Source organism: Chiloscyllium punctatum, chromosome X (assembly GCF_047496795.1).
Source record: "Chiloscyllium punctatum isolate Juve2018m chromosome X, sChiPun1.3, whole genome shotgun sequence".
NCBI lineage: Eukaryota > Metazoa > Chordata > Chondrichthyes > Orectolobiformes > Hemiscylliidae > Chiloscyllium > Chiloscyllium punctatum.
In genome coordinates, this window is record NC_092791.1 from 10488150 (window position 1) to 10500554 (window position 12405).

The 12405-nt window shown below is 44.4% G+C and overlaps 1 protein-coding gene across 1 annotated transcript in view; it reads right to left on the reverse strand.

The window, feature by feature from the left end:
- LOC140471253 (nuclear receptor subfamily 4 group A member 1-like) overlaps positions 1-12405 on the reverse strand; it is a 55207-nt gene that overhangs the window by 11634 nt on the left and 31168 nt on the right. The window contains exon 3 of the mRNA XM_072567215.1: positions 8500-8629. Coding sequence (XP_072423316.1) covers positions 8500-8629 — 130 coding nt within the window. The remainder of the gene's footprint in view (positions 1-8499; positions 8630-12405) is intronic.

The following is a 12405-nucleotide window of genomic DNA, read 5'->3' on the forward strand; positions in this document are numbered from 1 at the left end:
TTGAAATTTTAAGATCATGACCCCTTGTGCTGGACTCTCCCAGCAGCAGAAACCAGTTTCCCTCTATCTACCCTACCACCTCCTTTGATCACATTAAACATCTCAATTTGATCTTAATTTTCAATACTCAAGCAAGAATAATAACATGTCCACCTAACTGTCCTCATAACTGAATTCTCTTAGTTCCAGTATCATTCTGATGAATCTGCCATGACCCACTGCAAGATCCATATATCATTCCTCAGGTGCAGTGCCCAGACCTAAAGCAATATTTGCACTAGGGCCTTCTGGGAGGTTTGACAATCTATCGTACAACTCCCACCCCTTTGTACTCCCAATGTCTTGTCCACTCCTACTGTCCCCTCCCCACCAGTTCCTCATCCATAAGCTGCTGTTTGACAAATATACAGGTTCAGTGTCTGCACATGCTTAACGCTATTCCCCCACTCCTTGCCCTGAACCCTCTGCATTGTCAATGCTGAACGAGTTGTGACATCTCCAGTCCAAAGCTCTCCAACCTTGTGTTCTGATCTCTCTATGGCCTCATCCCAGGCTATCTGTATAACTTCCTCCAGCCCCACAGCTTTCTGAAATCTCTGGATTTGTCCAACTCTAGCCTCCTGTGCACTGTACTTATCTCATCACTGCCGCAAGATTAGTGAGACTCAAAACTCTGGAACTGCCAACTTCATTATATGATATAGATTCAGCCCCAATTCAGTCAGGTTTGCGGCATTGCCTGCTTATTGGATGCCCTGGACTGCACTCAGGCAGAATCATTACTTTCTGGATATCCAAATGCTACAACAGCACCTTCGGGGATTCTGCATAGTTCCAAAGGAGCTCCTCACACACGTTACAGTCACCATGTGCTCTACGATAGATTGAAGGCCAATATCAGCCACTAGCATGGCTGCAGCTCCTGTGTGTAGGAGACAAGGCAAGATAAAAGTAGAGGGAGTGAATTTAGAGGGCAAAATAATCAGAGCAGAGACGCTTGCGGGGTTGAAATATTGTATCACGTTTCAACCGTGGAGGGCTCCCTTCTACCAGACGGAATTGGCTGCTTAACACGCAGATATTGCCAAGTGTCACAAGGGAAACTAACAAGACTGTGGAAGTTGCTCAAAAGCAGAATTGAATCAGGCAAGCCTGAGGAAACATCAGCAATGCAGTAGCCCAACCAGGGAAATTGAACCAATGCATCAGGCTGTCGCCAACAAATTTGTCTCTGGAGGTCCTGACAAATTTCACTTGCTCACCTATCTTAGCTTCTTAGCATCTTTGCTGTAGGCTGCACGTTCAATCCAAAATGATTTTCTGAAAGTTGCCGAGCCAAAAACAAACCCTCTGACGCCAATATTTCAAGAAAATGTTTTTATTCCAGCAGATGTGAAAACTGTGCCCAATGCACAGTGACTCACACTGAATGCAAGGCCATGCTGGGTTGCTGCAAGATATCCTCACAGGCCCGGCTCTCACTCACTCAATGTAACTGAAAGACTAAAAGTCCTACAAAAGGTCCTTTCCTGCTGGAAACACTTGCCATGTATGTGGGCAGCTGTGTGGGACTGCTTGTTGTCAGTGTGGATTTTACTTTGCCCAGAGGTGCATGATGGGAAGGAATTGGCACAGCTGAGACACCATGTGCGATAAAAATGCCAATGCTAAAAATGTTGTGGGATCTGGATTGCTATGCGTCGCCTTAGCATCTCACAAGCATGTGGATGCAAGCCTTTATTCGAGCTGAACGAGTGAAAGCTTCTGTAAGAGATAGTCTAAACGTCTCTGTGATCAAAGTCATTCCTCACAGACAGCCACTGATGTTGCTACTCAGTGGCTGTCTGCAGAATAGATAGCCTTCTCTCCAGGGCAGTGTCTAAATGAGCCCTCAAAACCATGGTGCTACCAGGGCCAGCTTCCACTGTGCTTCACAAGGAGATAAGCAGTTCACATGCAGTTCCTGGTTGTGCAAAGTCCTCCACTGGCAAGCCCATGCTGTAGAAGTAAAACTGCAAAGCAAAGCAAGGATTTGTAATCTGCCCCCAGTGGACCGCAACTCACTCGATGCCTCCTCAACCTCACTAAACATCTTCTGACACGTGGGGGCTGACGCTTGGTTCAAGTCATGTTGATGACAACTTAAGGAGTTGGCTTTCCCATCCAAAGGTTGTGAGATCAGAGAAGCAGCAAAGATGAATCTGTGACAGGCCAGAGGTGCGTCTCCTTTCAAACCAGAAGCGACTGCTTATCTTTTATTTCTCTGTACAATCCTCCACTAGCAACCTTGATCGTCAGCCAACTGCTGAGTTGCTCACGGCTGCTTCGAAACAAACGGTCTGGGTGAATGCCAAGCATATACATTGTAAGCTTCATTATGCACAAGTGTGTTCCAAGTTATGGGAAGTTGTTGAAATTTCAAAGCATTTGTTACATTTGAAGTATAGTCAGGGTGCATCAGAAGCTCAGTATGAAATTAAGCATGTGTTCACTGGAACCTAGTGAAATCTGGTGTGCACGTCTACATCTTAAACAAAGATAATCTGTAATATAAAGTGTGTCAAAACACTGGTGTGGCACGGTGGCTCAGCAGTTAGCACTATTGTCTCACAGCACCAGGGACCTGGACTCAATTCCATCCTTAGGCAGCTGTCTCTGTGAAATTCTCCATGCATCTGCGTGGGTTTCCTCCGGGTGCTCCGGTTTCCTCCCACAGTCCAAGGATGTGCAGGTTAGGTGGATTGGCTATGGGAAATTGCCCCTAGTGTCCAGGGATGTGCAGTTCTGGAAAATGCAAGTGTGTGTCCAGGTAGAATGCTTTTTGGAGGGTTGGTGTGGACTGAATGGCCTGCTTCCATACTGTAGCGATTCTATGTTGTTTGTCCACCTATTTCAATGAAGTCAAGTCACTCTAGTCTTACCAACTGCTTTCTCATTAGAGACGGGTGGTGGTTTAAACTGACCACCACACCTCGGTTGAGGAGGAGAGTCCGTCATGGTGTGGGGATTGAACCCACACTGTCAACATCGCAATGCTTTCCAGTCTAACCGAGCTAAATCGACCCCCGTTTTCAATGAAATATTAACCACTGAAAGCTGTTCGTTGTTTTGGAAGAGTAATGTAGTTCCAGTTTATTTTGTGGCTGAGGCCAATCTTCACTTCAAGTTGAGGACAGCCTTTCCTAAGGGAGCTGCCTTTTACACTGGACAAGCAGAACAGTATCCAATTCATAGCAATGGCCACGTCGACATTGGCTTGTGATGATCTAAATATTCCATCAGCATTTTCTTTCTGAATTTATCCTCACATTACTGGATGGAGTCACTGGCAGGATCACATTTATTGACCTGCCCAAACAACAAAGAGATTTACTTATAACAAAGAACTGCAGATGCTGAAGAACTGAAACAAAGACAGAAATTGCTGGAGAAACTCAGTAAGTCTGGCAGCATCTGTGTAAAGAGAGAAACAGAGTTAATGTTTCAAGTCCAGTGACCCTTGTCTGAAGAAGAGTCAAAGAACAAAGAACAAAGAAACTTTACAGCCCAAGAACAGGCCCTTCGGCCCTCCAAGCCTGAGCCGATCCAAAGGTACTGTCTAAACCTGTAGCCCAATTCCTAAGCATCTGTATCCCTCTGCTCCCCAACTACTAATGCATCTGTCCAGATGCATCTTAAATGAATCTACCATGCCTGCCCCCACCACCTCTGCTGGCAACGCGCTCCAAACACCCACCACCCTCTGTGTGAGGTACTTGCCGCTTGTATCCCCCTTAAACTTTCCACCTCTCACCTTGAAAGCATGACCTCTCGTTATTGAATCCTTCACCCTGGGAAAAAGCTTGTCTCTATCCACCCTGTCTATATCCTTCATGATTTTATAAACCTCAATCAGGTCCCCCCTCAATCTCCTTTTTCCAAATGAAAATAAACCTAACCTACTCAACCTTTCTTCATAGCTAGCACCTTCCATACCAGGCAGCATCCTCATAAACCTTCTCTGCACCCTCTCCAAAGCGTCCACATCCTTTTGGTAATGTGGCAACCAGAACTGTACACAGTATTCTGAATGTGGCTGAACCAATGTCTTGTACAATGTTAACATGACTTGCCAGCTCTTATACTCAGTACCCCGTCCAATGAAGGCAAGCATACTATATGCCTTCTTGACTACTCTATCCACCTGTGCAGCAACCTTCAGGGTACAATGGACCTGCACTCCCAGATCTCTCTGCCCATCAACTTTTCCCAAGGCTCTTCCGTTCATTGTATAATTCGCTCTGGAATTAGACTTGCCTAAGTGCATCACCTCACATTTGCCTGGATTGAAAGCCATTTGCCACTTTTCTGCTTGACTCTCCAGACTATCTATATCCTCCTGTATTCTCTGACAGTCCCTTTTGCTTTCTGCTACTCCACCAATCTTCGTGTCATCTGCAAACTTGCTGATCAGACCAACAGTGCCCTCTTCCAGATCATTTATGTATATTACAAACAACAGTGGCCCCAACACTGACCCCTGTGGAACACCACTGGGCACCTTTCTCCATTTCAAGAAACTCCCTTCCAGTATTACTCTCTGTCTCCTGTTGCTCAACCAGTTTTTTATCCACCTAGCTAGAACACCCTGCACACCATGTGACTTCACTTTCTCCATTAGTCTATCATGGGGAACCTTATCAAACGCCTTACTAAAGTCCATGTATATGACATCAACAGCCCTTCCTTCATCTATCAACTTTCTCGAAGAACTCTATTAAGTTGATAAGGCACGATCTCCCCCGCACAAAACCATGTTGCCTATCACTGATAAGCCCATTCTTTTCTAAATATAAATAGATCCTATTCCTCAGTACCTTCTGCAGCAACTTTCCCACCACCGACGTCAGGCTCACTGGTCTGTAGTTACCCGGAATACCCCTACTACCCTTCTTGTACAGGGGGACAACATGAGCAACCCTCCAGTCCTCCGGCACCTCACCTGTATTTAAGGATGCCACAAGGAGTCATTGGTCTCAAAACGTTAACTCCATTTCTCTTGCCTTTATTAGTCAGTGCATTGAGTACAGGAGTTGGGATGTCATGTTATGGCTGTACAGGACACTGGTGAGGCCACTTTTTGAATAAAGTATTCATTTCTAATCTCTCTTCTTTAGGAAAGATGTTGTTAAACCTGAAAGAGTGCAGAAAAGATTTACAAAGATGTTGCTGGGGTTGGAGGGTTTGAGCTATTCGGAGAGGCTGAATAGGCTGGACTATTTCCCTGGAGGCTGAGAGGTGACCTTATAGAGGTTTATAAAATCATGAGGGGCATAGATAGGGTGAATAGCCAACGTCTTTTCCCTGGGGTAGGGGAGTCCAAAACTAGAGTTTAAGGTGAGAGGGGAAAAATATAAAAGAGACCCAAGGAGCAACTTTGTCACACAGAGGGTGGTGCACGTACGAAATGAGCAGCCAGAGGAAGACATGGAGACTGGTACAATTATAACATTTAAAAGACATCTGGATGGGTATATGAATAGGAAGGGTTTAGAGGGATATGGACCAAGTGCTGGCAAATGGGACTAGATTAGGTTAGGATATCTGGTCGGCATGGATGAGTTGGACCGAAGAGTCTGTTTCCATGTTGTATAACTCTATGACTGTATGTCATAGATGTTGCCAGATTTGTGGGCGGCACGGTGGCACAGTGGTTAGCACTGCTGCCTCATAGCGCCAGAGACCCGGGTTCAATTCCCGCCTCAGGCGACTGACTGTGTGGAGTTTGCACATTCTCCCCGTGTCTGCGTGGGTTTTCTCCGGGTGCTCTGGTTTCCTCCCACAGTCCAAAGATGTGCAGGTCAGGTGAATTGGCCGTGCTAAATTGCCCCTAGTGTTAGGTATGGGGTAGATGTAGGGGTACGGGTGGGTTACGCTTCGGCGGGGCGGTGTGGACTTGTTGGGCCGAAGGGCCTGTTTCCACACTGTAAGTAATCTAATTTGCTGAGTTTTTCCAGCAATTTCTGATTTTGTGTGGGAGGTTTGCTTCTGAGACCACTTCACAGAGCGTGGACTGCCAGCATTAAAACGGAGCTGTCCAAAAGGAAAATCAATGCGATGGCTTTGAAAAGTCACTGGATTTGACTCTGAGGAATATGAAATGTTGTGTGAGAATGCAACTTGTCAAACCGAGAGTTTAATCTTCTCCTTCGACCTCTGTGTTCCTGATGCCAACAGCAACAGCCCCCAAAATGTCAAGAGCCTCGGTTTGGTTCAGAATCATTACCAGGTCTCTTGCAAGGACAGTGGTCTTTTTACTTCAAAACAATTATCTTTTGTGCTCCACCTCCACACTACTATTCATGTGAATTATTCTTTCTGTAGTGCTATTCAAGCAACTCTCTTCCAAACTACCTATGGGCTACCCAGTTAATTCACACATGGCTTGTATCTTACCCCTTTTCTTCAGGTTTGTCCAGCTGGCCTTGAAGAGCATTGCTGAACCTCTTCATATCAGATGGCAAAGCCCAGTGCTCACTCCTTCCTTATGGTGTTAAGAGGGCCTCTTGCTTCCCTCTGAAGCCTCCTGTCACAACCTGGAAAGTACCCCCAAGGCTTCCTCTTTGAAGTGAGCTTTTCCGGTTGCCTCAATGAGCAGTACAAGTTATGTGAAGCACAGCCACTTTGTTGCATGATACACATCTTACACGCTCAGTCAAGTGGACTCATGCTAAGCAAGTGGCTTGGATGTTCACAACTGAGAGCGATCCCAATGTGTACAATAGCTTCCCACAATGCACAGAAGGAAAACAGTCTTATTCATGCATTCGCCATGTGCTATGAAGAGCATTTTTTATGGACTTCTGCTTTTGTTAGCACCAGCCTTGAGTTCTGGGATTTAGCAACACCCAAACTGTGCTACCAGAACAGAAGACATGGAGATAAAACAAGAGGAATCAAAGGTGGGGTGGGGGAGAGCAGGGGAGTCAAGACACAAATTGGCTGTATTAGAGTGCCAACACCTTATCAATTGATAAAGCAATTCTCTGTTTGTTATAAAATATGATGAGGTGGTGTTGGTGTTGGACGGAGTTAAAAATCACACAACACCAGGTTACAATCCAACAGTACTTCCAAATAAACCTGTTGGATATAACCTAGTGTTGTATTATAAAATAGGCATTTGCTCTTAATTTTTAGGGGAGAGAAAGGTTCTTCAAAAGGACTAGATGTTGGAAGACAAGTGCTGAATGTAAAGATGATAGCAGTTATGGAGGAGGAGATACTAAAATGGTGAGAGGCCTACATGTCCATCAGGATTCTCAACGCAACACCACTCAGTTTTAAACAGTTCAAAGATGCAAGAGAAAGTACTGCTATTGTGCAAACTGCAGTTTAGCCATTGCGCTGGTAACTCTCCTTCAAGTTTGTGACAAAGTATGTTTCCTAAAAGTTCATAAGCCAGCTGTTACCTCGAAAGAGCAAGGTGCATACACATCTCTGGGTGGCTGTAAGCAACTGGGCAGCAAAGATTCTAATTCAATGGTTTTACTTAACCTTCAGGCTAGCAAGCATTTCAAGATGCGATCTAATTGAAGAGTTGATGTTGACTGAAGAATTTCAAAGGGCTGCTTAAGAGAAACCTGGTAGGAGAGTGGAATAGAACCTTAAAATTTGAACTGGGCCATTCAGGGAGCAATGTCAGGAAGCACTTTGTCACACAATTAGGAATGGCAATCTGGAACTTGCTCCTTCTACAAAAAATGCTGTTGAGCCAAGAAAAACGTCAAAACTGAGATAGAGTTTTTTTTGTTAGGCAACAGTATTAATGTGTAAAGACCCAAGGTGGCAGATGAAGTTAAGATACAGATCAGCCATGATCGAATTGAGTGGCAGAACAGGCTCAAGAGGTTGAATTTCCACCTCATGGTCCAATATTCATTTGTTCCACTATAACTAGAAAGGATGTTCTTACTACACCCTACCTGCCACATGTTCATCCTCAGGGTGCCCAGCACACTGTTTTGGCATTTTTCTGGTTATCATTATCAAATCAGTCTGCTGAAAATTGACCTCCTTGCAGCCATTTCCCTGATACTGCTAATAGTGTTATACGGGACCCTAGGTCTCGAATAGCTTTGTCTGAACTATGGAGAGTATAATTATGATTGAAGGCAAACCACCAAAGCATAGATCAGTAACTTACCAGGGAGGTATGTGGGACAAAACCTGACAGATGATAATAAAGGGTGGGAGGCAGTAGATTCTGAAACTGTTACTTCCCCATTGCAAAAATGCCTCAAGGGAAAATGTAAAGAAGTGGCTTGGATTCTCAAGGGCAAAAAAATCTTATTTTTGTAATATAGTTGCATTCACTTATACTTTACATCATAGCAAAATGCTGTGCACTAGGTGTCGAGAATTAGACCACTGTCGAGAGGCAGATGTGACAAATGAAATGGTGGTTGACCAACAACATTATGTAAATTTGTGCAAAGCGAGAATCATCCAAATGCTTACCTTCTTTGACCATGCCTACAGCAAGGCATTTCTGAAAGCGGCAAAACTGGCATCGGTTCCGTCGCCGTTTATCCACGGGACAGTCTTTGTTTGCCAAGCAGACGTACTTGGCATTTTTCTGAACCGTGCGCTATGGAAACAAATGAAGGTCATCAGTGAGGAGGTTACTGTGGAAGTTGACAGAGCTACCAAGTGCAGTATCAAGAAGGTTGGAAATCCACACATGCACAGCTTTCTGCGCACATAGCTACACTGAGATGGTCAAAATGTTTCAGTTGAAATTGGATTCAATATTATAATACCTGTTCCCCCTCCCCACTCTGCCATCCACCCACAAGCGTTTCAGTTGAGAAATGAATTGCCCTTTCCGTAAAATAGCCAATAAGGTGATAGATTCAGTTCTCAGCATGTGGGCTGATGTAAATCAGAATGAAACAAACACACCCAAATTGGCACAAGACTGGATTGAGGAGGAGCAAACAATACAGTGCCCGCTACGGTTCCTGTTCCGTATCACAACTGCACACCTCATAGCCAGCAGGGCAAGTGTCTGGACATTACAACAGCCCAGGAGCTAGCTTCATGCTGAAGATAGTCAACAGCCTCAAGCATCTCTTGACAACACTCTGCAGTATGAGGTACCATCTTGAAGATGATTAGGTGATTGATGGGGCAATGGGGGATAAACTAGGGTCTTGAACTCTATTCTATAGGGAAATAGGATGCAGTTATCAACAAGCAACGTGTGTGGAAGAGTTTAGATTGGACCTATCTTGCTGGGTAAATAGGTTGTGTCATGTTGCTCATGTTGAAGTCTGTGGCTCAATTTAATCACAACTAGGCTGGCCAATGAGCATGACGGAAGATTCGAAGAAGACTCCATCTTGGGGAAGACAAGGGCATGTTGTTTTTGACACTGATGGTGATGAAATTCTTGTTGTAATTTGGGTTGCACCTTAACTGAGGATAAGTGAGAACAGTGTGGAAAAGCAGTGCGGGATATAATGAGACCAGCAGAGATACAGTTGGATAATAATGATAAATGGACAATGATAGGTCACAATCGATGGGTCACAATCTTCTGCTAAATAGCCACTGATATCAATTTGAAGCTAGCATATTTAATAGGCTAGTCTAGAACTGTCACCAACAGTCAAAGTACATTAGTAAATTTGCAGATGACACTAAGATCGGTGGAGTTGTGGATAGTGCCGAAGGATGTTGTAGGTTACAGAGGGACATAGATAAGCTGCAGAGCTGGGCTGAGAGGTGACAAATGGAGTTTAATGTGGAAAAGTGTGAGGTGATTCACTTTGGCAGGAGCAACAGGAATAAAGAGTACTGGGCTAATGGTAAGATTCTCGGTAGCGTGGATGAGCAGAGAGATCTCGGTGTCGAGGTACATAGATCCCTGAAAGTTGCCACCCAAATTGATAGGGTTATTAAGAAGGCATATAGTGTGTTAGCTTTTACTGGTAGAGGGGTTGAGTTTTGGAGCCATGAGGTCATGCTGCAGCTGTACAAAACTCTGGCGCGGCCACACTTGGAGTACTGCGTACAGTTCTGGTCACCACATTACAGGGAGGATGTGGTAGCATTGGAAAGGGCTCAGAGGAGATTTACAAGGATGTTGCCTGGTATGAAGAGAAGGTCTTATGAGAAAAGGCTGAGGGACTTGAGGCTGTTTTTGTTAGAGAGAAAAAGGTTGAGAGGTGACTTAATGAGACATATAAGATAATCAGAAAGTTAGATAGGCTGGAGAGCCTTTTTCTTCAGATGGCGATGGCTAGCACGAAGGGACATAGCTTTAAATTGAGGGGTGATAGATATAGGACAGATGTCAGAGGTAGTTTCTTTACTCAGAGTAGTAGGGGTGTGGAAAGCACTGCCTGCAACAGTAGTAGACTCGCCGACTTTAAGGGCATTTAAATGGTCATTGGATAAACATATGGATGAAAATGGAATAGTGTAGGATGGATGGGCTTCAGATCGGTTTCACAGGTCGGTGCAATATCAAGGGCTGAAGGGCCTGTAGTACATTGTAATGTTCTAGGTTCTGTAGGATTTCAGCTCCTATCCATTTTCATTTAATCTGCCTGGTCAGGCTTGTGAATTTTGTAGAGCCAGTTCACGAATTATGACAAGTTCAACTGAATCTGAACACTAGATTGTAAATTTGAATTCTCTCCAAAGTTAGGGTTAGGGTGCAGAGGACAATGAGTCATGAAATATTGGTTAAGTTGCACCAAAACTGGAGTATAAAAGCCTGCAGTTTGAAGGATGATGTGAGGAATCCATTGTTTTGAGGTTAAAAATGAGTTTGATGAGCTTGGCACCGTGAAGAAGCCAGGAGGAGGAGGTATGCACAGAATGATGCATTCAAAACTCCAGATAAACAAGAAAATTCAGGGTATTGGCTCAAGCAGCGGTGTTCCTGCAAACAGTTGGAATGGAACATTTCAGTAGTGCGTGAGAGCTCGAATAGCCACACAGTGCTCTTCACTATCAGTCTTTTTCCAATTCAAATTGCACTTTGTTCGCAGAGGCCCTAAGTTTCTGACAAACTTTCGCACCATCTGATGAAATGTTCTGACATTACAGAACGGAAGGTTGAATACATTCAAAACCAAAAACCCAGAAACCCAACCCAATCAATCTGCCTTTGTAAAGCTAGAAAGGTTGGACTAGCTGAGAATATGGGCAAAGGCAAAACAACTTCTCACATGTTTATCTAGTGCAGTAACATTCAGCACTGACATATTGGGTTGTAGGGTTCTTCAAACAGCTCTCTTTTGCCCAAACATCTCACCCTTATTCTCAGATGTGGTAAACCAATGTAACTTTTTTCAATTCTGACACCACCTTTCAGGGTGAGCAGGACAGTGCATCAATATTTACATGATGTGTATTCCGACAGAGAGATGTCTTTGCATCTATCTATGTTAGATTTGACCTCAAAGGCCAGTGTTAACCCTCAGTCTTCAGAAGCTGCAAAAGAAATTGAGAGGTCTATCATAGAAAGTCTTTCTTTTTATCTTCTTTATTTGTCCGAGATTCATAAAGAAATGTGCTGTATGATGGTATCACAGCGAGCATTATGTAAAGATTTTCATCCATATGAACTGTAAATGTTAAACAGAACATTCAAGATCATCTTCACCTGAGCAAAAAATGCTCATGTGACAAAGAGGGGACAATATGTTGTTGCCAAGCAACTGGTTATTGGTAAGATGCCAGAACATCTGCAAAACAACTATCTTGGTTCTCTCTTCACTAATCCCCCACCGCTCCCCCCCCCCCACCCCCACCCCTTACTCTACCCCTTGCTAAGATTCAGTGTCACAGCTGTACTGAATATCTGTGTTGTCAGTGTTACGTGATGAAAAACAGATTTGATTTTGGCGTTATGCCAGGAAAGTTCAGTGTTTAAAGGGCTTATTGTGTTGTGCAATCGCTCACTGGCCAGTTGGTCATATTTGTGGCTTGCTACTTTTGACTTTAAAGACCCACTCTGTCATTGCAGCATTTCCTCATTTAAAGGGACCATGTAAATTTTGCACGGCATCGCTCTGTGAAGCAGCGACAATTCCTGAGCAAAGTTACAATGCTGGCAACGATTTTATTGACAATGCCAAATGATTGAAGGGGAACTCACTTAGTTTACAAAGCGGTCATACAGTCTCATGCCTGTCCATCGATATTGCAGTGTGGTCAAGAGTCCCTAGTCTGTCAACTGATCTCACCCTGTGTTGGCCTCAGCACTCGTGCTCAGGGAGGGAAACCCATACTGTGCTCAGGATTGCTGGAAGACCGTTGCACCTGGGTGAGCACCGACTCAGACTCGCCCCCAGAGTCGATAATACAGAACCATTCGCTGCCTAGACTCTCACATGAGCAACGGCCACT